The sequence below is a fragment of the Bombus bifarius genome, unplaced genomic scaffold (assembly GCF_011952205.1).
Source record: "Bombus bifarius isolate JDL3187 unplaced genomic scaffold, Bbif_JDL3187 scf7180000007970, whole genome shotgun sequence".
Taxonomy (NCBI): Eukaryota; Metazoa; Arthropoda; class Insecta; order Hymenoptera; family Apidae; genus Bombus; species Bombus bifarius.
The window spans coordinates 350,144-373,531 of record NW_022884356.1 but is presented as its reverse complement, the minus strand read 5'-3'; the positions used below and the strand labels follow the sequence as shown (position 1 = coordinate 373,531).

The 23,388-nt window shown below is 30.4% G+C and overlaps 3 protein-coding genes and 1 long non-coding RNA gene across 10 annotated transcripts; 2 read left to right on the top strand and 2 right to left on the bottom strand.

Moving 5' to 3' along the window:
- Window positions 1-4,250: 4,250 nt before the first annotated feature.
- Window positions 4,251-8,186, bottom strand: LOC117212722 (serine/threonine-protein kinase polo). The gene is made up of 7 exons (XM_033457729.1): window positions 7,923-8,186; window positions 7,287-7,511; window positions 6,974-7,191; window positions 6,602-6,897; window positions 6,213-6,509; window positions 5,538-5,938; window positions 4,251-5,443 (listed from the first exon to the last, which is right to left on the bottom strand). The coding sequence occupies exons 1-7, from the start codon at window positions 8,013-8,015 to the stop codon at window positions 5,246-5,248; spliced, it is 1,728 nt and encodes a 575-aa protein (XP_033313620.1). The 5' UTR covers window positions 8,016-8,186; the 3' UTR covers window positions 4,251-5,245.
- Window positions 8,187-8,758: 572 nt separating this feature from the next.
- On the top strand, window positions 8,759-15,786 carry LOC117212736 (glycine-rich protein DOT1-like). 6 transcript variants are annotated; one of them, XM_033457765.1, is made up of 10 exons: window positions 8,759-8,889; window positions 9,103-9,212; window positions 9,801-9,944; window positions 10,024-10,236; window positions 10,314-10,508; window positions 10,590-10,770; window positions 10,847-10,961; window positions 11,122-11,253; window positions 11,881-11,922; window positions 12,428-14,737. In XM_033457765.1, the coding sequence occupies exons 2-10, from the start codon at window positions 9,115-9,117 to the stop codon at window positions 12,472-12,474; spliced, it is 1,167 nt and encodes a 388-aa protein (XP_033313656.1). In that variant the 5' UTR covers window positions 8,759-8,889; window positions 9,103-9,114; the 3' UTR covers window positions 12,475-14,737. The 6 variants fall into 6 exon arrangements, with proteins under 6 accessions (XP_033313656.1, XP_033313667.1, XP_033313663.1 ...); XM_033457776.1 differs by lacking the exons at window positions 8,759-8,889; window positions 12,428-14,737 and adding an exon at window positions 15,487-15,786 and having other exon boundaries at window positions 9,115-9,212; XM_033457772.1 differs by lacking the exon at window positions 8,759-8,889 and having other exon boundaries at window positions 9,115-9,212; window positions 10,599-10,770.
- LOC117212728 lies at window positions 15,726-20,391 on the bottom strand. Of its 2 annotated transcripts, none has more exons than XM_033457742.1 (7): window positions 19,936-20,391; window positions 18,378-18,710; window positions 17,359-17,956; window positions 17,039-17,095; window positions 16,836-16,963; window positions 16,552-16,748; window positions 15,726-16,490 (listed from the first exon to the last, which is right to left on the bottom strand). In XM_033457742.1, the coding sequence occupies exons 2-7, from the start codon at window positions 18,618-18,620 to the stop codon at window positions 16,409-16,411; spliced, it is 1,305 nt and encodes a 434-aa protein (XP_033313633.1). In that variant the 5' UTR covers window positions 18,621-18,710; window positions 19,936-20,391; the 3' UTR covers window positions 15,726-16,408. The 2 variants fall into 2 exon arrangements, with proteins under 2 accessions (XP_033313633.1, XP_033313642.1); XM_033457751.1 differs by having other exon boundaries at window positions 17,413-17,956.
- A 1,037-nt stretch (window positions 20,392-21,428) lies between these two features.
- On the top strand, window positions 21,429-22,791 carry LOC117212305. The gene is made up of 3 exons (XR_004488432.1): window positions 21,429-21,955; window positions 22,046-22,672; window positions 22,735-22,791. It is a non-coding gene; the product is annotated as an uncharacterized LOC117212305 (long non-coding RNA).
- The last annotated feature ends 597 nt before the right edge of the window (window positions 22,792-23,388 follow it).

The window sequence follows — 23,388 nt, the reverse complement described above, 5'->3', positions numbered from 1 at the left end:
ACATAACCTAACGGATTATCAGATTACCAAAAACGTTAAGTTATGCATGCATATATAAAAACCAGTTATTCGTCGTTCTGATTGTATCATATATGCAGCAATTATTTGATAATCAAAAATACATTAATGTACCACTTCACTTGCAACTCATTGTTTTTATTTGAGTCACATTATAGAATTTTACCGAACCCATATTGCAATTATAGATTACGCTACGATTTGCCGAAATTTTGAAATATTATAAATATTAATATTACACATATTAATCATAAAGTATTAAAGGTAAATCAAAGTATTTTATATCACTATGATATAAATACTATATTCTTCGAATTATGAAAATTCTTTTTATATTTTTGATTTGTGTAACGTACTTTTGTAATATATGTATTTTAATAAATTTTTGTATTTCAATAACTCAGAATAACAACTCACTTGATATAACTTAATAAAATAAATGTAATAACTTAATAAATTAATATACTTATGTATTTACTGCACCTAATGCATTATTATTTTCTAAATATATAATGTATTTAATACGTTATTAATGCATCACCTTGGACTTGTCTCTACTCATAAAATACTATAGAATTGAATCTTATAAATGCGTTGCGATCTAATTAAAATTCATTAATCGTGTTAAAGCGATGTGCTAAATTCTAATAAGTTGGGTAATGTGTTGTAACTTGCTGACGCGTTTTTAATTTCACCAGCGTAGTGTAGCTGTTCATGTAGTATAATATTGTCCAATCGAAGAGATAGAAATTAATGTAACTATGTATAATACATTATGTAGATATGAATATGTACATGGGAAGATAATGAGCTAACATTGTCAACATTGTTTCAATAACATAAAACACGAAGTACAGGAAATAAAAGATACTTATAATTATTTAGAAATTTGTAGAAATTCTTTTTTCAAATAAGTGTTTGTTATTTAACTAATTGTATGACTATTGACGTCGATACATATCAGACATGTATGTAGTTAAACATAATGACAAGAATGATGTCAGTCATCTTTGTTATTCATGACTCAATATCTAATTCAGTGTATGTAGTTGAAAATATTTGTGTAGTTGAACTAGATCTCGGCTAAATTTATTTGAAATAATAATAGTTTCTAAATAAATATTTCAATAATATCAATGTTAAATGTCTTCTAATTGATGTTATGTGAATAATTCTAATTTCAACCATCATTTAAAGTTTGAGATCAGAAAATCCTCGTGTACTTATGACTAAATTGTTGATGTTTATGCATTTATAAGGAATTTAAACGCGCAAAAATCTAGAGAATACATATAATATTAAAAAATATACAAAATTAGTTGTTATAATATTTTGATATATTATAGATAGAACAATGAAACAATTGTCTATCTAGATTCCATATTTTGTATTATATTTGTAAAAATATGAATTTACATAAATATCCGCACTCTACTTATAACAGATGTACGAAAATACAAAAAAGGTGATTTCTAAAATGCTAATTTTATTTATTTTGTGTATCCATATTTACAAGGTAAAGTACATATTAAGTATAAATTCGTCTCTCTGGTTCACGATACGCAAGGTTACCACGCGAATAGAGTGTATTCGTCATGGTTATTCAGCAGAAAATTTGATATGTCTACTGTTTAATCTTTAGGGATTACTACTTATATAATTTTACATAATCTATCCAAAATAGGAAATATTTCCAAAATAGGAATAAATAAAAAAAGAAAATTACATATACATATTACGTTATTGAAAAAAAGTAATATTTCTATAGTACATATATGTACATTATTTTCTTTTAAAACCTTCTTCCAAGAAATGCAGTAAATCAGCAATAATTTGACACAATAACTATACCAAGAGATTTATTGTATTCTTATCAGTTCCATAAACTTTCTGAGATTTTACGTGTTATCAGTGCAGAATACGATTTTACAATTTCGTAATGGTTTATGATATGCAATACTAATTTTTAAAAACCCTAGAAATTATTATTCGTGTCAAATTAAAACATAGAAAATCTTGTTTCGTAATTGTTGCTTTTAGAACAAGGAGAAAAAGACAGATGACGCTCAGTCAGCAAAGTTAAGGCTGCAATTCTCAATTCTACGTTATATATGCGGATGTGTACACAACGTGTCGTAAAACAACTTAGGACGAAGGTAAACGGACCATTATACCCCATCATCTTAAAGATTTTGGCTAATCTATGCAATCAAATTTATGCAGAATGAGAAACCATGAGTTGAATGTGAAATGATAGTTAAATTATAACCGCAAGATATCAAATAAATGATTAATTATTTTTGGAACTTCTAAATAACAATCTTAATGTCATAATATTGTTTCCATGTATATTTCCAAACTTAAAAAAAAAGTGTTTTTAACAAACAGTGACAATGATATCACAAAAATATAAATTAATTAATGATTGTAGAAATGAAACACGAAGGTTCATCGAGAACAATTGAAAGGCGTTATGCAACAAAAAGTCAACTCGACAAGTTGTTAGGACGAAACAACACCACGAAAATGCATAAAAAGAATTACGATACGAAATAACTTTCAATAAATATTTCAGCGAATGTTTTCACAAAGATGATAATTTTTCCAGCCGTTGTCGTCGTCTAAAAATAATCATTTCTCGTATTATTATTGTTATTAATCGTAAGCGGCGGATGCCTTCTAGTTGTATAACGTAGTCAGGCTAATGGTCGCATTAAATGATGGCAAGCAAAATTGTTATCGAGACAGAGAGAAGCTGAGAAAGGGTCAATTGTGTACGGCACGTGATGCGTAATGTTCAGCCTGATATATCACTATTCCTTTCAATTTGATTTAATACGTATAAGAACTACTACATATATAGCCAATCAACAACTCGTCAACATTGTAGGTTTGTAAAAGACAAGTCAAATTTTCCGGTTTCTTAGAAGTCATATAATTCTATCGCCTAGAGTACGGATTCTTATACATGTGTAAGAAATCTAAAAGAGCAAAATTGCACAGGATGCATATAATATACAACAATATATAAAATATCCTAAGTAGAATATATATTATAATAGATGAAGGACATGTCTGTTTAAATTCCATTTCTTTAGTTCTGTTTATAAAAATATAAAACTGTTAAAAACCCACAATCTACTTATGACGTTATATAAATTAACGTTATATTTCTAGGACGCATGCTCGTTAAAGAATTTCGCGGAAAACACGTGGTTTTCATCACACGCCAACTTGTCTTTTAGTTACCGATATCTAATGAGTGTAACTGATTCCAAGATTATTTTTTCAAAAGACATCAATTCTGTTAAACGAAGATATTTTCAGCTTAAGGGGTAAGATGCCTTTACTTTGTACGTAGTAACCTTGATGTTAACATGGCAGCATTTCGTTCATACGATGTATACAATAGTTATGATTCAAAGAGGTACTTCGATCGAAAATAGTCGAATGAAATATACGTATACGAAATACGTCCAATAAGTGCTTTTACTCAATTTCTGTACCTGTACCGTTTGTCTTCTACCCAACGAGGAAACGTTACCGATGTGTGTCACATTCTACAAATTGGATCGAGTTACGAACTTGAACGAACCAAAACAACATACGCGTGGTTAGCGCAAAGCCTGCGCCACTACTGAATACAATTCTTGCTTGACTTTCCTTTGCTTGCCTTTACCTCTTCGTTCTGTGACGTATACGCAACACACCACTGCATTTAGCTGTCATTTGTCAATATAATAGGCTTGTGTACATTTCCTTGATAATAGCGTGTACCATTCTCTTTGTTATTTTCCATTATTTTTGTACTTTGATTAGAATGTATGACATAATTATACTTCTATGTGGATTGGAAATTGTTTAACTAAAAAATATCCTTTCTATTATGTAATATTTTCCTTTAAAATAGATGGTAGATTTTAAGTATTTCAACCTCATTTTGATTTTATCCAGAAATTTACTTTTTTATATTTTTTATTTAAATATTAATATATATATTATGGAACCTGAAAGATTTCAATTTTTATTTTCATTACAATTTTTAATTGAAAATTTGCAATAGAGATAAATCTATACAGTTGTAATAAAAATTATAAAAAGTGTGTGTATGTACATATGTACTTACATGTGTAAGGATATTATCTAGCCTAACCTAATTCAGACCTGTTTTAATTTTAATTGACGGCTGCGAAATTTGAAATTCAACAAGTTTAAGAATGGAAACACTTTATTTTATTTTCAAAACGATGTCATAAGCTACTTACAAAAATAATACTATCGATATAATTTATTATTTAATACAATAAATGCTTATATGATATGTATTGGGTATAGTGCCATGAGATGTTTGTATGCATGTATGTACATTTGTATATATTCGTTCCTTTCTTATTTCCATATATCTTGTTAAAGTAATATTTAGAATATGAATTTAAGTCTTATATAAATATTGTTATTCGTTCTGACATTCTATTTCACATTTCATTTTACAATTCCTTAAGTGCCGCACCCAAATTTTACAATTAAAAAATAATTTGTACGTTGCTCTTGCAAAATCAAGAGAATCAGAAATTTCAATACGTTTTCAATGGTGTGCAAGACGCGCAGACACACTCTATACACACATCAGTAGACCTAACTTTGGTCTGATGAAAATGGGGTGAAAAAGATTTGTTGTTGGAATATGTATGACTTGGAATATCACTGAAGATTAGGCCATTCATTTTTCCTTCCACATTATAAAAATAGACAAATGTTAAATTGCACTACTCCATCAAAACAATATTGACCAGCTAATGTTTTATTATTCTTGGTACGTATATGGAGTAACGAATATCGTGGCAAAATACTTAAATTTAAATGTTTGTTCATTCATAAAATTGTCAAAATACAAATTATTACAAAAAGGACTATAACCATAATTTAATTGTCCACATTAATATAAAAATTACGAAGGCTTACTTTAGCTATAAGAAAAAATCCCCTAATAGATAAGTTGTTTGCATGATCTGTATATGTTTTGTTTGGATGTTATAATATAAACACCTAGCAAAATTTCAATATATTTCTATAAAATAAAATAAAAATAAAATAACTAATTAGTCGTATTTGTTAATCGCTAAATATGAAGACATTATCTTTACTAAAAAAGAAGGACATAGTAGTTCTAAAATATACTGTGTATCAGAATTGTTCATTCCCTAAATCGATTGGCTTCAAGCTATGATTATCGAGTTTGGGGATTCGATAACATTAATAGAAGCTTTTCATAGGCGTACGCTAAATTTTTAGCCAAACCTTTACAACATCCGTTTTCTTGTATAGTTTGGAATCTATAAGTTTTGAAATTTTTCTCTGTGTCTATATATGTAACAGCTGCCATTAATGGACACATAATAATTTTTGTATGGTCTAGGAAATTTATCTGAAAGTGAAATGTTATAAATTAAATATTTTGTATTATATTCGAAAATTCGAAACTTAAACAGAGATATGACTTAAAATGTTTAGTTACTTACCTGTACTGTTCCATTAGTCAATTGCATAACTACAGCACTCTGTGTCCTAAACCACTGATGCATATAAGGTATCCTAGACATCGCATCGCATGGTTTCACAGCAACAGAGCTTCCAGCTTTCATCAAATGTTCTTTCATGTACTTTAAGAAGAAGTTCATTAGCCTCATTTTCTTATCTAATTCAGAGGGATATTCTCTGACTGTGTAATACAATTCATCTCCTTCGCGATTTATATAGTGGATATTGAAACAATTAGCCAGCATTATTAAACGAGTCCCATCGTTGAACATTACACCCACACCATCATCAGAAAGTTGGTATCCGAATCCATATTTATCCGAGTAATCAACCCATTTGCTTATCCAAAGTACAGGTTGCGCAGCAGGGTCAGTCATTTCATCTATACAGTTAAACATGTATATATACAGAACGAATTACATAAAATATATTTGTCAATTATTAGACCAATTATTTTATACAATATTTTCATTATTTAAATAAATGTTAATTTTAATGTATAGGAAAATGAAAGGGAGATGTGATTCGTGCCTGAGATTTCCATAAATATCTGATAGGGTCTTGAATATTCTGCATCAGGAAATAATTTCTGTCAGTATAAACGATAATTTCCATGCAAAACGTGATAATAATATTTAATCCCTGGATGACGGTACCTGTTGACGAAGTTGTCTCTCTACATGGTTTAGACTTTAATACAGCACTCAACTGCTCTCTCAATGTCTGAAGCATCTTTTTAATATCAAGATTCAGTTTTTGGACTTCGTTTATTGCATCCGCAGGCTTCGTTTTACGCGCCGGACTGTTAGGTACACGGAATACGAAGTCTTGTCCCTCTCCTCCTACATTAGTATTCATTTCAGATAATGGCTTACGTTGATTATGCATTTCCAGCAGGTCTAAGCGTGGTGCCATTGTTAAACATGACAGTGGTAAACTATGTGGCATAAAACCTATAACAATATTGAATAGATTATCAGTGAAAAATATTTCATACATATAATGACAATGATTTATAATTTTGACAAAACTTGATGTTACTTACCAGAAGAAAAAAATGGATCTTTAATTAATTTTGTTATGGAAGGGCGTTTGGATGGATTTCCTTGTAACATATTAGAGATCATGCTCATCGCAACTGTACCAATATAATTAGGAATTTTGTATTGGACTTGTTTTATTCTAGCGTAGGTTTCCCTTAAACTCGATGTTTCAAATGGAGGTTTTCCCACAAGTAAAGTGTACATAATGCATCCAATGCTCCATATGTCAACTTCATAAGAATGTCCAACTTTAGTTAAAATTTCTGGTGCTATATAATTAGGTGTTCCACACAGTGTTCTATTAATGAAATCAAAGTTAATTTTTCTATTACATTAAATGTTAAGATATATACTAAAATAAACAAAACAGTTACTTTTTACGTTCTCCTTCATGCTCTAGTCTGGTAGCCAAACCAAAATCACCGATCTTAACCTGCAGATCATCGCTTAAAAACAAGTTACCTAATTTTAGATCTCTGTGAATTATTTTATTTTGGTGCAAGTAATTTACACCATCTAAAATTTGCTTCATATAATATCTCGTTTCACATTCTGTTAGTGCTTTTCTACGTTTATGTAATTCCATCATTGACTAAAAAGTACAATTGTCATTTCATTTTGAAAAAAGTCTAATAAATAGATTATTTATATGTTTGTCCTTATATTTATCTTATATAGAATATTTACCCTTTTTCTGCACAGCTCCAAAATTATATATACATTCTGTGGATCGTCAAAAAAACCATAAAAGCCAACAATATTTTTATGGTTCAAAGTTTGATGAATTGAAATCTCTTGCGTCATTTTTTCTCTATGATTGCTCTTTGTGATTTGTGATTTTGGCACAATTTTCCCAGCAAATACACGATGTGACTTTGATTCTCTGATTTCGTAACATTTTGCAAAACCACCCTACAATAAAAAAAATGTATAAAATATAGAAAAATACTAAATAAAAGGACTAAAATTGTAAAGCATAAAGGACATACAAAAATGTATGATACAGTAACTTATTATGTTATACAATTTTATGTAATACAGCAAATTTAAACCAAAATCATCCAAAAATTTTTTTTATGCAGTTAATAAAATTAATGTTAATATATGATAAAATAAGAATAATAAAATTGTTAGTTAATTATACTACATATTTTATCAAGAATTTCACAAAACTTGTGGAAGAAAGTAACACATACTAACAGTTAGCATATACTGAACGAAAAATTGTCTGATTAGAAAAATCCCAAAGTTAAAAATGTTTAATTATTATGAAATTTCCAAGACAAAAAATAGAAAGATTTACTGTAGGAAGATATTACTAACTTTTCCAAAAAATCGTCCCTTGATATAACTTTTTCCCGAGTTTACGTCGTATATCACGTCAGGAATAACGCATTCTTTCTCATCTTTTGACATTTTGTACTATCTTTTTCGCTGGATCGTGCAGTATATTACAAGAAACGTCGTGTTCTAATTAATAATGCTCACGTTATTTGTACGTTCCACTAAAAAAATATACTCAGCGCTAACTTCCTTCTCAAATACAAATTTTCCTGGTTTTGTTATGCGCAAGACAAGCAACGGATTTCAATATTTAAATCTCAATACTTTAACCAATCCCGCGTTTCCTGAGCACATTACCAACTGTACATGGGTACTTGTTACTATACCTATAGTAACGTTAAATTATGTTTCTATAAAATTGATTGCTGTTCATTTTTCTTTAACAAAAATATCTAATATTTTACTTAACTTTAAGATTTTCTTTCGAATAATTAAACATATTTTAAATATGGATTAATTATCATAAATAATAAATTAATTAATATAAAAATTAAATAACAAATTTGTTATTAATTTTAAAAAGCACATTGAAAAGTTATTGAATATAAAACAACATAATATATAACAACATAAATAGAATATGACATTTAAAATGTTCAATAATTACGTATAATAATCTTGAAATTTTACATTTACTATTTTAAAAAAGAGAAAATTAACGACAAAAATTTTAAATAAAGATTATAAGAATAAAAATTTATATTTATGTCAAATTGAATTAAATTCAAGTTAAATTAAATATTTTCTTCAGTGAAATTCTTAACATAAGATTCTACATAAGAACGCATCGTAATGAAAAGGATATCCGGTAATGTCAGTACAATAGTATTGCAGTGGGGTGGTCGATGCTTCTTTTTCCGGCAACCGGCATCCATTTTCGTTATTGGCTTGTCTAAGGTTGGCGCGTTTACCATCTATGAACGGATTCTTTAACGATAAGTGAAATGTAAGTATATTTTTAGTAGAAATGTAACGTGCATTTTATTAGAATTTTTTTTACAATTTATTTACCACTTTCTATATATTAGAGAAATCGTTGTGATTGAAAAAAACCTCGTGACTCATATTGAAAATATTGAGTAGCGTCTATGGTGTAATCAATGAAGACTGTCGCTTATGGAGAAATTTTACTGAATTTTACTCAATTACTCAATTTTAGATATACTGTTAAATGGAAGGTGCGCCAACCAGTAGAGGTGGATTTCGTGGAGGACGTGGTGGACCAGGCGGCCCTATGAGAGGACGCGGAGGTTTTGGAGACAGGGGAAGGTACGTGTGTATATATTTGCTATCAACTTTACCTATATGAAATGTATATAACCTGTGAATGAACCTCTCACTATCTAATTTCTAAATTTTTCCTCCAAATTTCTCAATTTCAACGTTAATATTACAAAGTAATGTTTCAGTATTATATTCTCCTTATATTTCCTAATTTATGGAATTGATCAGTGTGGCTTCCATAAGGCTCAAATATTGTAATACATGAAACTATTTAAAAACATATTATAGGAAACTTCTATGGATATATTATATCTCTGATGGGCAATTAAAAGGGTATAAGTCAAATGTTAAACAAAACAGATACTCTTGCTGTCTTTTGCTTGTGATTCTAATAATACAAGTCAATTTCCCTTTTTTCTTACATTTTTACCTAAGGTTCTAATAGTATATGCAAAATTCAACATTTGATCTTGCATTGCATCTGAAATATTAGAAGTGTTACTCTGCAGAACTAATGATTCTGACTTATACTCTTTTGCTTTTATCAGAGACATATAACATGATGTATTTATATTCTTTAATTTACTTTTTAAATAAATTGTAACATTCTATTATGTTTTTGATGTTCAATAGGGGTGGCCCTCCTAGAGGAGGTGGTATGATGAGAGGTGGCCGAGCTAGTGGACCTGGAGGTGGAATGAGAGGTGGACCACCTGGAATGAGAGGCAGAGGTGGTCCTCCTGGAAGAGGTGGCCGCGGTGGACATTTTCCTCCTGGGTATTTATATATGAAGTTATTTTTCATTTAATTATCTTATTGTATTTTTTTTTTAAATGTATTTATACTGTTATATCAGAGGTCCACCAGAACCAGGAATGTCTAGTGGTCCAGGAGGTGGTGGACCACCACCACCAGGAATGGGAGGACCACCACGTGGTGGCAGTAGGGGAGGTGGAAGCAGTGGTTTCCGAGGTAGAGGAAGAGGTGATTTTGGTAGAGGTGACAATCGTGGTGGTAGTAGTAATTTCCGTGGACGGGGAATGGATAGAGGCAGCAGAGGGGGATCTAGGTAAAATATTTAATTTATTTTGAATTTAAAGTTATACGTACAAAAAACCATATAATTCAACTTTTATATATTTTCAGGGGAGGATCTGGTAGAGGTGGTCCAGGTGGTAGAGGTTTTGGAGATCGTGGAAGTAGAGGAGGTAGTGGACGAGGTGGCGGTGGCCCATCGAAAAGAGGAGGTGGACCACCAGGTTCGAGCGGACCTTCAAAAAGGCCAAGATTTGATCAGCCATCTTCACAATCTGCGAATGGTTATGCAACTCAACCACCGAGGTAATTATTATTTTTAATTAGCTCAGAAAATGTTGTTCTAGTAAAAGTGTACGATTTTATTATGTTTTTATCGAAATATTGTTGGGACAGTCAAGGTGGATATGGAGGAGGTGCCAGTAATGCTTATGGTGGAGGACAGCAGCAACCACAACAGCAACAGGCGGTAGGATACGGTGGTGGTTACGGATCGCAAAATTATCCTCAATCTTCATATCAAAGTTACGAGAGTTATCAGCAACCGCCAGATTATGGTCAAACAGCTGTAAGCTAACTCATATTATACATTCAAAATTAAGAGGAATGGGAAATTTCTAAATAATGTATATAATTTTCTTCAGGGATATCCACCTTCAGCAGCTACTGATAGTAGGTACGGTGGAGCCCCTACTGTACCAGCTACAGGAGCTTTCAGTGCTGGTGATCCTTATAGCTATGGCAAAGCACCACCATCAGGTTAGTATATATGATAGTATGATATGAATTGTTTTATAGCTTAAATATTTTCATTGAAGTTGAAGAACAAAACAACTAAAAGTCTGTTACGCAAATGAGATAGAGGGCAATATTCCTGTTAACGTGATGGTGTAATTAATGTAATATACTGCGTGCACAGCCAATTACCAGCAGGAGGCAGTGGCAGCAGGGGGTGGGGGTGCAGGTTATGCCACTGTTAACCCTTACGATGACCGAACTTCTAATGCCACTTCTATGAGCAACAGGGGTGGTTACTCGACGCAACTTTATGGTTAGTTTTTTCCGTTGGACACCACATTTTACAACACGTATTTATCTTCTCCTCTGTTTCATCTGAAGAAAAGAGAACGAACGAAGGAGGGGAAATCAGTAATCGATAATGCCTTGTCCTTATAGTTTTTAATTATTAGCACTTGTTATGCTCAAATATCAATCGATTCAGACGAGAAACGTTTAATTATAAAGAAACTGAAATTTCTCTTTTTGTTTTAATTTTCTTTTTTTTCTTTTTTCCTTTTTTTGTTACATAAGAATAGATTTGGTTTCACTTTTTTCCTTAAACTTGTTGTTTGAAATCAAGAGTTGCGTTTCATAACTACTCCTATTAAAAAGAAAGTGAGAATAGAAATTGGTAAGGTGAAGAAAAATGTGGATATTATGAATATTTTCATCTGGATACCAGCACTCCAACACTGCCTCCTGCTATTCTTCATTCCAGAATGATACTGTACCTGAACAAAAAGATCTTAATAATTTACGAAATTCATTTTGATGTAGGTAAATAGTTGAACCTTTAAATTTAATGAGTTACAGATTTTTCTCGTCTGAGTCACATCTACATTACTCAAAGCAGTATCGTTAATCAGCAATTTGTAATTCATATTTATTATACTTGCAGATTACTCGAGTCAAGATGGTGTATACGGAAAACAAGATTATGGTAAGTACAATATACAATTCAGACGAGCTTTTTAATTTCTGAAAGGCAATGTTTAATAAAGTACAAAATACTTAGAACCGAGTTTAAACATATCATTAAGAAAATGATCATATTTGTTAAATAAACCGAATACTTGAAAGGCACTGAAAACGAAGTTCCATTGTGAATTTTTCAATTCATATAAATAAATTTAAAATGGATTAATATTAATTTGAGGAAGTAAAAGATTATAGGGCAGGATTGTTTTTTATACATTTCTAGAAACAGATACGAATATAACGATAAATCATAATTTCGGTAATAAATAATAACTATCAAACGAAGTGGCAAGTGCAGATACTGTGCGATTTGTTTTTTGTACAATTTAAAACAGAGTTAACATAATGAATAGTAGTGATAAAAAAAAGTGAAAGATTGAAAGAAAGAAAGTACAGAATCAGATTTAAAAAAACAAAACTGTATACTTAAAAAGATGATTGAACGGAGGAGCTATGGTTGTTTACAGGTGGCAGTGCTGGTTACCAAAACGCCCAGTCTCAGCGACGTTATTAAATTACACATGCAACTATTTAATTTTACACATTTAGATATTATTTCTTTTCCAAATTTAAAAAAACAAAGAAATCGTTCCTAGCGCGTGAAAAAGTTGGACAAATATCATTTGTCATGAACTGTTCTGTAATTAATAATTCGTAGAGAAGAGACTTTTACATTGAAATGAAGAAAGTAAAACGATAGAAAAGGATTTAAATGAATGTGATTTTCTATCTTTGTCGCGCGCATGGGAAGCTCATTAAATTGCGCATTAAGTGCAAACGATTGTTTAATTACAATTTAAAAAAGGAAGTATAAGTAACATGAGCGTTTTATACTTGACTTAATAGTATAGCATTCTACTTTTGTCATACTTGGCTAACAATATTGCTTTAGGATTAAGTTTAGTTGATGTACAGTTCATTTTCCTTTTTCTTTATCTTAAAAATCAACCTGCGATTCTAAAATATAAAATTGTAATTATTAAGGATAAAAATATTTACCTTATTTGTAAAGTCATTAATTGGTTGATCATTGTGAACACAGAAACACATAAAGCTCAATAACATTAACAGAATATTAGGTGTAGACAAATGAATATCTTATCATTCTGCGTGAAGAAAAAAGAAAGAAAACAATTGTATATTATGGTGTATTTTGTTTTACATTTAACTATGAAGTGATGAAAAAGAATCTTGTATCAAAATATACCGCCCCTGTTTTATGCGTTTAATAATGTGAATTTTTCATTCTGACAATATTTCTACAGGTAACAAATTTATAATATAATGAATCAGTCTTACTGTTGCGACATTTCATTTCGTATATACACATATACCTACATATATTTTTAATTTATGGAGCTCAATTTTTGTGTGAATTATGTGTAAAATGCTCTGCTTAGAGGTGACAAAAAAATTTTTTTGTTTTTGAAATATCAAATGAAAAATGTTAGAAAATTTAACTATAATTTTAGGAGTTTGTTTTAATAGTTATATAAGTAGTAATTGTATATTGAAATGTCACACCGGCAGAGACAATCAAAACGACATATTAATAATTAAAAGAAAAAAGATAAATATTTATATGGAATCAAGAAACAATGTATCTATTCAAGGCTCGATGTATATGAGTACGAAACATTTGTCCCAACCAATTGTGTATATTAAAATATAGAGTAATTATATAGGGCAGGTGATGTGGTTTTATATTCTGTTTATTACTATAAATTGCAATGAAATTGTCTAAACTATGTTAAAAGTTATCATCGCATGTCACTGGTATAGTGATAGTGAATCAATTTAATATTGTAAGAACTAGAGTAATAACAACCAAAATGAAAAGAAACTTTGAAACAAAGAACCATAAAAAATAATCAGTAATATTTTTCACGTTTATTATTTCCTCACCTTTAATATGAAAGACTATATGGACTGAATTACAAAGAACATTTGCCAATGAAAAGGGGGAAACCAGCAACTGCCTTAGAAAACCACATATACATTAAAAATAGTAGTTCAACTGAAAAGAATACAGTGTATTCTTATAACATAACGTAGGTATGAAACTTCTGTTAAAATCAATAATCTTTTGAAAAGCAAATTTTTTGTACATGAAAAAACTGAATGGAATTATTATTCTTTTTTATTTTATTGTATATAGTTTATTCAAAGGATATTTTATATTCAAAATGAAGTATATTATCAATATATATATATATATCTATATATAATAACAGTATTAATGGACAGTTCTAGACATATAACAAAAAAATTGACAAAAACTGAGTTTATTTCACAGGCGTAACAACAACCTGAGATACTTAGGGAACAGAATGAAAGAAAGAGAGAGTACCTTCCCTCTGTTACCAGCAAGGAGAATACCAATTCAAATAGCAATACGATATTATATGAATAAATGACGACTGATATGATAAATGTTATTAATGTCCGATGGCATCAGGTATCACATAAACGAAACTTAGAAAGTATTGTTTTTTCTGTTAGAGTATATCATATAGTATCTTTCATTAATTAGAATGTCTTTGTTTGATTTTTCTAAGCGATTGACCTGTAATAAATAGCGTTTGATCTTCTTTGTGGTGCACCTCATTTTTTTCATTCAAAATATTGTTGCAATTCTTTTTCAATGTAAATAGTCAGCATCACTTCAATCTATTGTTTTCCAAGTTACCACACGTAAAGACTTAGTTGCATCTTGTACATAATATATATATGATATAGAGAAAGAGAACGAAAAATGTTTAAACGAAAAAAAAAAAGAAAAACGCAAATAGTATATAGAAATAAACAAACAAACAAAAACTATCAATGGAAAAGCAAGCAACAAGAGTATCGAATTAAATTTATGCTAACATGTATTACGATCGTATATATTAAAAGACAAATGCTCGAGTAAACCTCAACTCAAATTCAGGTGAGTAAAATAAATCTATCCGTTTTTTATAAAAAAAAAGCCAGTCTACAAATTTATTACAAAGCAAATGTTAGCAAGGATAATAATAATAATTAGATCTGCATTTATCGAGTGTAAAGTGGAACTTCAAAATACGTAAGGTAATTTCATACATACTGCCCTTAAAAAATAAAGAAGATACAATTTAGATAATCAATATGATACACATACATCAAAAATTCTTATTTCATGAACGTCGAACCGCTTTATACGTACGATACCTGCAGCATATTTTTTAATCACGATAATGACGATAAGGTAACAATCGAAAGGTACGAATTGAAAATTCTTTTAAAGAATACATTACTTCACAAGAACCAAGTATGATTTATTGTGACGTTAACATAAAATGAAAATGAAAAAGCAGGGAAGGAATGTACCGAATATTTATGAAAAAGGAGTCTCAGAACATATGTTTCTATGATTTAAATTGATAATGAAATAATAACAATTCGAATACTAAATATAAATGCGTTAATAATAGGTATATTTGTAAGATTTCAATACTTCTGTGTTATCTACCACTTTCTAATTTTTTATTATTAATTTCTTTAGGTTGATAACGACTATGCTGTCACAGATGGTCGTACTACCAATTCAATGAGCCAAGCAACATCTGCCACATGACTGGCATCAACGTCCAAGAAGACTCCAGTGCTTTTTTGTATTTTACATTGGCGAGTATTGTAAGATGGCACGGACGAAATATCGTACTTTTCACATAAGTTATCAAAAGACTGAATTTTTGAGATTTGTAAGTTTATAATAATTGATTGTAATAATATGTCACATGATAAAAGAATACATATTTTTTTAAAAATAAAAACTTACAATTTATGCAGATGGCATAAACAATTTGATGTTTCAATTACATGCGATATGTTTCGCCGTTTCTAGTACATTGTTTATATATATATTGTTTACTTATAAAATATAATAAAAAATGTATAAATTCGTTATAAATTACAATTGGATTCTTTATTTTTGTAATCTTTCAAAATGATTGTTTAACAATAAGGCGATTTTCCGGTATAAAACTGTAGTTACACGGTGTGACTCTTAAAACGTAACATTATATCTTCGATTTCTTAAAAATTAAAACGAGTGTAAAAAAGTATAATATCAGCATACATACATATGTGAACTAACTTGAGCTATATAACTATTTTATAAAGAATAAATTCCAACATTATTTTTCCGTATGGTCCTTATGCATTATGTATTTCTAACATTCAATATCATATAAAATTTAAACTTACATTATATTAAAAAAGTAACAAAAATAAGAGTAACATAAAAAAAATTTTTACATGTATCCTTAAAACGAAAGAATCAGTTGCACAAGAAACTCGTGAACTTGATCCTTGTTTGATTTTTCTTTCTTACTTCTCTTTAAATCGAAATTTAGGATCACATTTAAAAGAATAGATTTCTTTTGCGTTATTTATGGCACATCTTTTAATTATTACACGCTTCGTTATTGTAAACGTTTCTTACAGACATTATTAGATAGAAGTACTAGTTGTATATAACTATGTCCCTCCCGCATATTTATTAATCTAAAAAATATTTAAATACTTTATAAGAAAAGATAATCCTATCTTTAAATTAATTACATACCTATCTCTCTCCTGTTGCTGAATGTGAACTCTGTCGCCTCTTTGCAATGGAGTTATTACACTTGTATAACAGGATACTTCTGTAGCCGATGTAGAAGAGGCTGTGGAACATTTCACAAGTTTTTGTGTAGTGGATTTGCCTTCTGAACTTAGTAGTATCCAATACGAATAGTTTGTTGGTTCTCCAAAATAGAAAATCTAAAAGTGAAATGAAAATTGTGAAAACATTTAGTACAACTGTAAATTGATTTTGAATACCAAATAATAACACATGCGGTTTTTTACCTGTGCGGAAATCATGTACAAACCAGTTGCTGTAACTTCTATAGATTTCTTGTCTTCTACCAGATGGAATTTATTTAAATTATATTGAGTATTGTTTTTAGTACTTTTGACCCATGGACCGATGTAAACTAGAAGATATCAAATATCATACTATATAAGGATTTAATTAAATATATAATATATGTAGTAGTAGTTCTACATACCTGTATCTGTAATATGTTGCTCAGGAACTGCTCCCACAAACGTTGCTACCAAGGGTCCTAAACAAACATTCATTGTTTACCTTTTTATATTTAACAAAATAGAATACTAAGCAAGCAGAATTAACAGTTCACACAGAAATTCGCAACCGCGTTATATAGGATTTAAATTTAGGCTTTATAGCTCTTGCAACATTTAATTAATTTCTATTACTTTAGTATCTTACCAAACAAAAAAAGACTATTGTTATATTGAGATTTTCTAGATACAATGTATCTCTTTGAATTAAAGAATCGCATGCTAACTAAATAATACTAAATACCCAATCGCCTGTGACTGCGTTTGGGCCGCCTTTTGTTCTTTCCTCGTTTTTTACCTCTTCCCTCCGCTCTTCTTGATCTTCCTGAACGGGGTTCTCTCCAGAAATTTAAGTCATCATCATCACTATAGTAATCATCATTCACGTTATTATAGATCTTTTCACGTATTTCTTCTTCAGTTAATTTCCGTTCTTGTAGCGTTAGTGCCGCTCTTTCGATACGTAAATTACTATTACTCATGTTATCTTCGTTACTCTTTAACTTCATAAATAGCTTGGAAGTTGCAATATTATTTCCATTATTTGTACCATACGCGTTATCACGTGACATATACATGTCTTTAGAATTCTTCATTGAATTTATATATGGAATTATAACATTGTAAGTATAAGGATTTCCATAGATTCTACTATTTCGAACTTCACTAATTTCGCTGGCTTTAGATATCGACGATGCTCCTTGTAATAGTATTCTTACATCGTGAAGCTTTTTATTTTCGAGGAGCCTTTCGGACCTTTGTATCCAGGCTCGATTTACACTTCGATTTATCCTATCGTATTTGGACGTTAGTAACAATAAATTTACATTTAAAGATTGCACCTGAAAATAATAAAAAAAGATTGTTTCAGTAAATTTAATTGATGGTTAAAGACCCCTCATGGATGAGTTCTCATCATTAGAGTACGGGTCTTAATGCATTTATAGAATATTTGAAAGTGCAAAATTCCACAGAATGCATGTTATATGAAAAAAATAAATAAAGTATCCGAAGTATAGTATTTTCTATAATACTTGGTAAGTAAACAAATTTTCTATCGAGATTCTACTTTTCTAATTATATTCTCAAATATATGAATTTGCATAAAAATCCACAGTCTACTCATCACGTCATAAGTGATGCTGTAGATGTCAACAAATTAGCTCATAAAATTGTATTCTAATTGTATTCTAATAAAAAAAATTTACTCTAATATTAATTTGTGTATAAATGAGAGAATAAAAATTTGTTTTATTAGTTTACTTGTATTTGCAAGGCACGCACTTCCTTCCTTAAATGAGACAGTATAATAGCGAAGATAATCGCTACAAAAAATATAACGATGGTGCGGAATCTTTGGAACATCTTTGACTTTTTCACGTTAGACACGGTAACATTCATGTCAACGTTCCATTCAATTAAATTTGCCGCGTTTTTCGATCGATTTCGATCAACCTGCAGATCGATGTCATCTTGAACGTGTTCCATTGTGATTTTAGTTGCCATCGATCGCCGACACTGTATCGATTAATCGCAGAAAAACGCGTTATGGACTAGTTTGAATATTATATATATATATATCATATCACAAATGACCTGAAACATCACATAATTTGATAGTAACACTTTATTTGGAAACAAAATTGTCATTAGCTTATAATCTTACTTTTCTTCCGATAAGTCAAAATCAAGCTAATATTTTTCACTCACATCGTTGAAGGAGGAAAAAGAATGGTAACTATTGATAATAGTAATTTATTTTATTTAATTTATTTAGTATTTATTATTTTTTATATAGAAAAATCATGTTTAATATTAATATTTAATTTAAAAATTAAGTGTAATTAATTTGTACTCTCATTTTTTACTAAATAAAGTAACGTGCTATTATTTTTCACTCACTTCGTTAAAAAAGGAAAAAGGAAAAGAAGAGATAATTATCACACATCGATAATTGATAATACGGATGATAAATCTTTTCTATTTTTTTCCTATTCGATAATCGTAAACATACATATACTTGAATGTTGCAACGAGATCATTGGAAATAACTACAAGATAATAACGAAGATAGAAAAGACAGCACGTGTATTATTAGAACGATTTTTTTGCGCGCGTATATTTATTGAAAGGCTTTGACACTGATTAAACGAATTTAAAAAATGGAGAAATATATATAAAGTCATTCATTCGTCATTCAATCCAACTCTGCTAACTTGTATTCACGTCATGGGCACGCAGATGTGTCAGCGATAGAAACGAAGAAAAGCAATAGAAGAAACGGTAAATGTTGTAAGTGTTAGGAGTGGAGATTTTAGATAGCGTATAAATAAGAGATATGTTTGTTTAAGATTGACTCTTCATTTTAGAGCTTCTGTTTACGATAAATTTAAGAGTTGAAATAAATTATTCTAATACTTACAACATTTATGATATACTATGAATAGTATAGTATTTATTATTAGTATTTATATGTAATTTACATTTTCCCTCGCTAAAAAAATTATTTTTTATTTTTTTGGCACGTATGTCGTTTACGAATTAAACTCCACGATCGTTTCACCTCCATACTCCCTGTTATACAGCATCGATATTTCTTATTTAAATCTTACAACTTTAGTTTCTTTATTATCTTCAGAATAAGATACGTTTTTGTTCATTCTAAAAATGAACAAATATTTATCCCAAAAAATTATCTCAACACTTGATAATATACAATTCACTATTTCACAGGAATTCGACTGAATTGAAAAAATGAGAAAAGAAAAAGAAGATACTCTATCGTATGGATACATAAGAAACCAAAGAATGTGTTCCTTACCTGAGTGACATTTTTTCTTGTCGATTCTCCAGCGATCGCGAGAGCCACAGGTGAGATCAATTATTTCGCGAATCAATTCACTCGCGTATTGTCGCTGGAAGAGGCTCACCCTCTGCAGACCTGAACGTGGACGACGCTGTTCCGTAGCATCTTTTGTTTACCTACTCAGCTTGTACCCGAAAGCGTCTCCGAGCGTTACGAGTTAGGAGTTACGACGACTCCACTCGACCGGTTTGGCGGCTGTTGGGCCTGAGTGGTGCCAACATTCGCTTGGCAAGACACTATGACTAATTCTTTCTTTTGCTTTCGTCGAGCTCTCTCATTCCTTCTCGGTAAACACGTGCAAAGAATGACTAACAATGATATCGTACGGTAACTTCATTTAACTCTATAGGATATATTAAAACATGAGCGATTCGCAATTGTTTTCAATGTATGTTATATTTGTTATAGTTGGGCATGGGTAACACTATATTTATACCGAAGATAAGAAATCGCGACCCTTTGGTAAAATTTTATCGTTCCTTATCTGTCACGTTGTTGCAATATAAGATAAAGATAAGGTTACGCTTAGAAAGGATTGTTTGGAGGATATAGAAAGCTTTGAGGGAACACGTTATATTGGATTCTGGGCTGATGCCGGAACTCGTTTTCAAGGATAATAGATCCTGCTTTCGCATTTGAGCGACCTGGATTCTTGGTTTGAAAGCAGACCCTCGATCTGCAGGTCCTTTCTAGGATTCTGAATTAAATCCCTATTACTTAACAAACTTTCGTAGTTCTTTTTTTCTTGATTCCATATTTGTGCTTTAATAATTTGTTTTATCTCACTAAGTTTTGATAAAATTGAAAAAATTTAGGTATCAACAGAAATACAGATACAATACAAAGAAATACAAGTACAAATCAAATACAAATACAGAATACTGATACAATATTCTTTTTCTTAGGTCTTGATCCTCTAAAGTGCATTTACGACGCAGACAAGCAAGTGGTTTCTTATTTATTTTACTCTTACGAGTTCATATTTTCAATCATACACTATTCTACAAATATTGTATTCGATTTTTTCATACAAGTCGACGTCGTCTTTAAGCAATATTTCACTATCGTCCGCTTCTACTTCTACGGCATATTGAATTGTGATAACTCGATGTCAAGTAAGTATCTGTACGATTCATAGAAATATTAAAAAGTGACTTACAAATATATCCTTATTCTTGTTACTACACTTCGCATTTTTAATGTAAATATTTCCAAATTGTAGGATAAGAAGCATTAATAAACTAAAATTTATTCAGAGTACTATGATTTCACAAACGATAACAACCAGCTGAATATCAATGCAGAACATAAATATAACGAATATTACAATCAGTCATTCAGAGTTGTGTTTCTAAATATAAAGATTTCCTCAATGATTAGAATCTTGCTTAAAAGATATCAGATTATTACAATTAAATGTATAAATACTCTGATCTTATGAAAAATTAAAAAATATGATTTAAACTTCATTTCAGTTCTTGTTTTTCCATATAAAATAATTCCAAAATATGGAAAACATGATACACAGAATCATAATGAAACTTAAATGTCAATGACAAGAGAATAGAAATAAAATTAGAGTGTAGAGAAAATAATTACGAAACATGCGTATGAGTGCGAATGACGAATAAAAAACAAACTGGCGTTTCGTACGAAGGTCTGAGAATTTTTAGATGGTAGAACATTTCTTTCTTTGTATTGCACATATTTCTCCGCTATATTTAGCGAGTAGTTTCGCTACTCCGGATTAATGCAATGGCGTCGATCGACGAAATCGTAATCAGAGTTTCTTGTCATCTCTGCTGGGTTCGATTCACATCACCTCCGGGGGAGGTTTAAACGGCAGCTAATTAATAACAATTTCGTTGCATGTGTGAGAAAACAATTGATGCGATTATTGCATGTAATACATCACATATGTAATACTTCGTTAACGCAGGAAGTAGAGGTCGTTCCCCAATGAAGTATAAAACATGTGTGTATATTGAATCTTCTTTTTATCATTTTTCCTTCGTCACGTTCTAAATTGCTCTCCATAATTGAATTTTCTTTTCTCGTGATTCAGATCTCGTGACCAGTGTGTAAGAAAGCCATGGAAACAGCGAGTAGGCAGTTACTAAACGAGGAGAAAGGGTGGATTAAATAATTGGCAGGCCACGAACGACACGCTTCGGCTCATCAGTCGTAAATTGATCCAGATATCTCGAATTTTGTCATCTTCCTACACGAATCGGCTCAATTACATACTTGGAACACGATGATTAATTAGGACCGTGACTGCTGGAATTTCTGATAACATCATTATTAAGAATGTAACGTGAAACTGTTCCACATTCTGTTTCCCTAAATCGGCATAAAGAATAATATGATCATTTTCTTCACAAAGAGAATTAATCAATTTTCTTGCGAATATTTCCTATATGTACAATTGTAATATTTGAGTCACAAAGATAAGATCGATAGAAAGATATTAATTTATGAGAACGGAATTTGGATGACGATGGTGGAACGAAATGCACCAGTGATGACACTTACAAGATATGATATGATACACAGATGTTGCGAATATATTCTAGAGATTCTTAAGAAATTCTCTTATCGGAAGTATGAACAAAGCGTCTTGATATTCCATGACATTAACGTATCTCATCTTAATTCGCGTCTAATTACAATGAAACGTTGGTTAATTCAGGTAATTCAAATTCTAAGAATACCAGTTATTTTCATCAACTATTAATATATTAATAATTATAGGAACTTTAAGGATGACATTGTTATCATTACTATTATTTTTGTACAAATTCGATGACTAAAGGAGGATAAACATTATATTTGTTTTTTTTTAAATTACTAATTTTTATAATGATAATTCAATTCATTTTAAATTCATTCCATTACCAATCCAAGTCCAGTCCAAAATCTTCAGGATCATTACCAATATTGATTTTTTCGAAATCAAAAGACAGTTCACATGTCAGCCGTTACAATCTACTTCCTGTGTTATTAACAAGCTGCTCGATTACTGATAACGATAATCTGTGAGTGATAATCTTCATTGAAACGAAACGAGATCTGTAACTTCCCCAAGAAATTCCTTCGATTCGTTCTCACGACGTTTTTTCGCAGGAGAAGGCTGTTCTTGGAGCCAGCAAGTATCAAATTCAATGATTCCGGGTCGTCAAATAAGGTCGGAATTGGAGATATCTGGTTGTAATAATAATGTGAAGCCCGTTGACGATAAAATTCCACACTGAAGGATTTTTTCGTGGAACGTCATATGGGAAACCATCCCAGTCCTTGACCATTCAAACGTTCGTTCGAGATAAGCAATATTGCAGAATGCGTTTATATAACATATTGTAATATACACGATCGAATTACTGTTCGGAAGCATATTGATTGTAAGCT

Bases quoted from the DNA above. Each gene is read 5' to 3' on its own strand.
- LOC117212722 (XM_033457729.1), bottom strand. From the start codon at position 8,015: ATGTCAAAAGATGAGAAAGAATGCGTTATTCCTGACGTGATATACGAC. The intron at 6,898-6,973 runs GTAACTGTTTTG...TTTCATTAATAG, and splicing joins CATGAAGGAGAACGTAAAAA to AACACTGTGTGGAACACCTA. The intron at 6,510-6,601 runs GTAAGTAACATC...ATATTGTTATAG, and splicing joins AGATCCATTTTTTTCTTCTG to GTTTTATGCCACATAGTTTA.
- LOC117212736 (XM_033457765.1), top strand. From the start codon at position 9,115: ATGGAAGGTGCGCCAACCAGTAGAGGTGGATTTCGTGGAGGACGTGGT. The intron at 10,237-10,313 runs GTAAAATATTTA...ATATATTTTCAG, and splicing joins GGCAGCAGAGGGGGATCTAG to GGGAGGATCTGGTAGAGGTG. The intron at 10,509-10,589 runs GTAATTATTATT...ATCGAAATATTG, and splicing joins TATGCAACTCAACCACCGAG to TTGGGACAGTCAAGGTGGAT.
- LOC117212728 (XM_033457742.1), bottom strand. From the start codon at position 18,620: ATGGCAACTAAAATCACAATGGAACACGTTCAAGATGACATCGATCTG. The intron at 17,096-17,358 runs GTATTTAGTATT...ATGTTTGTTTAG, and splicing joins ACGCAGTCACAGGCGATTGG to GACCCTTGGTAGCAACGTTT. The intron at 16,749-16,835 runs GTAAAAAACCGC...TTTCACTTTTAG, and splicing joins TGTACATGATTTCCGCACAG to ATTTTCTATTTTGGAGAACC.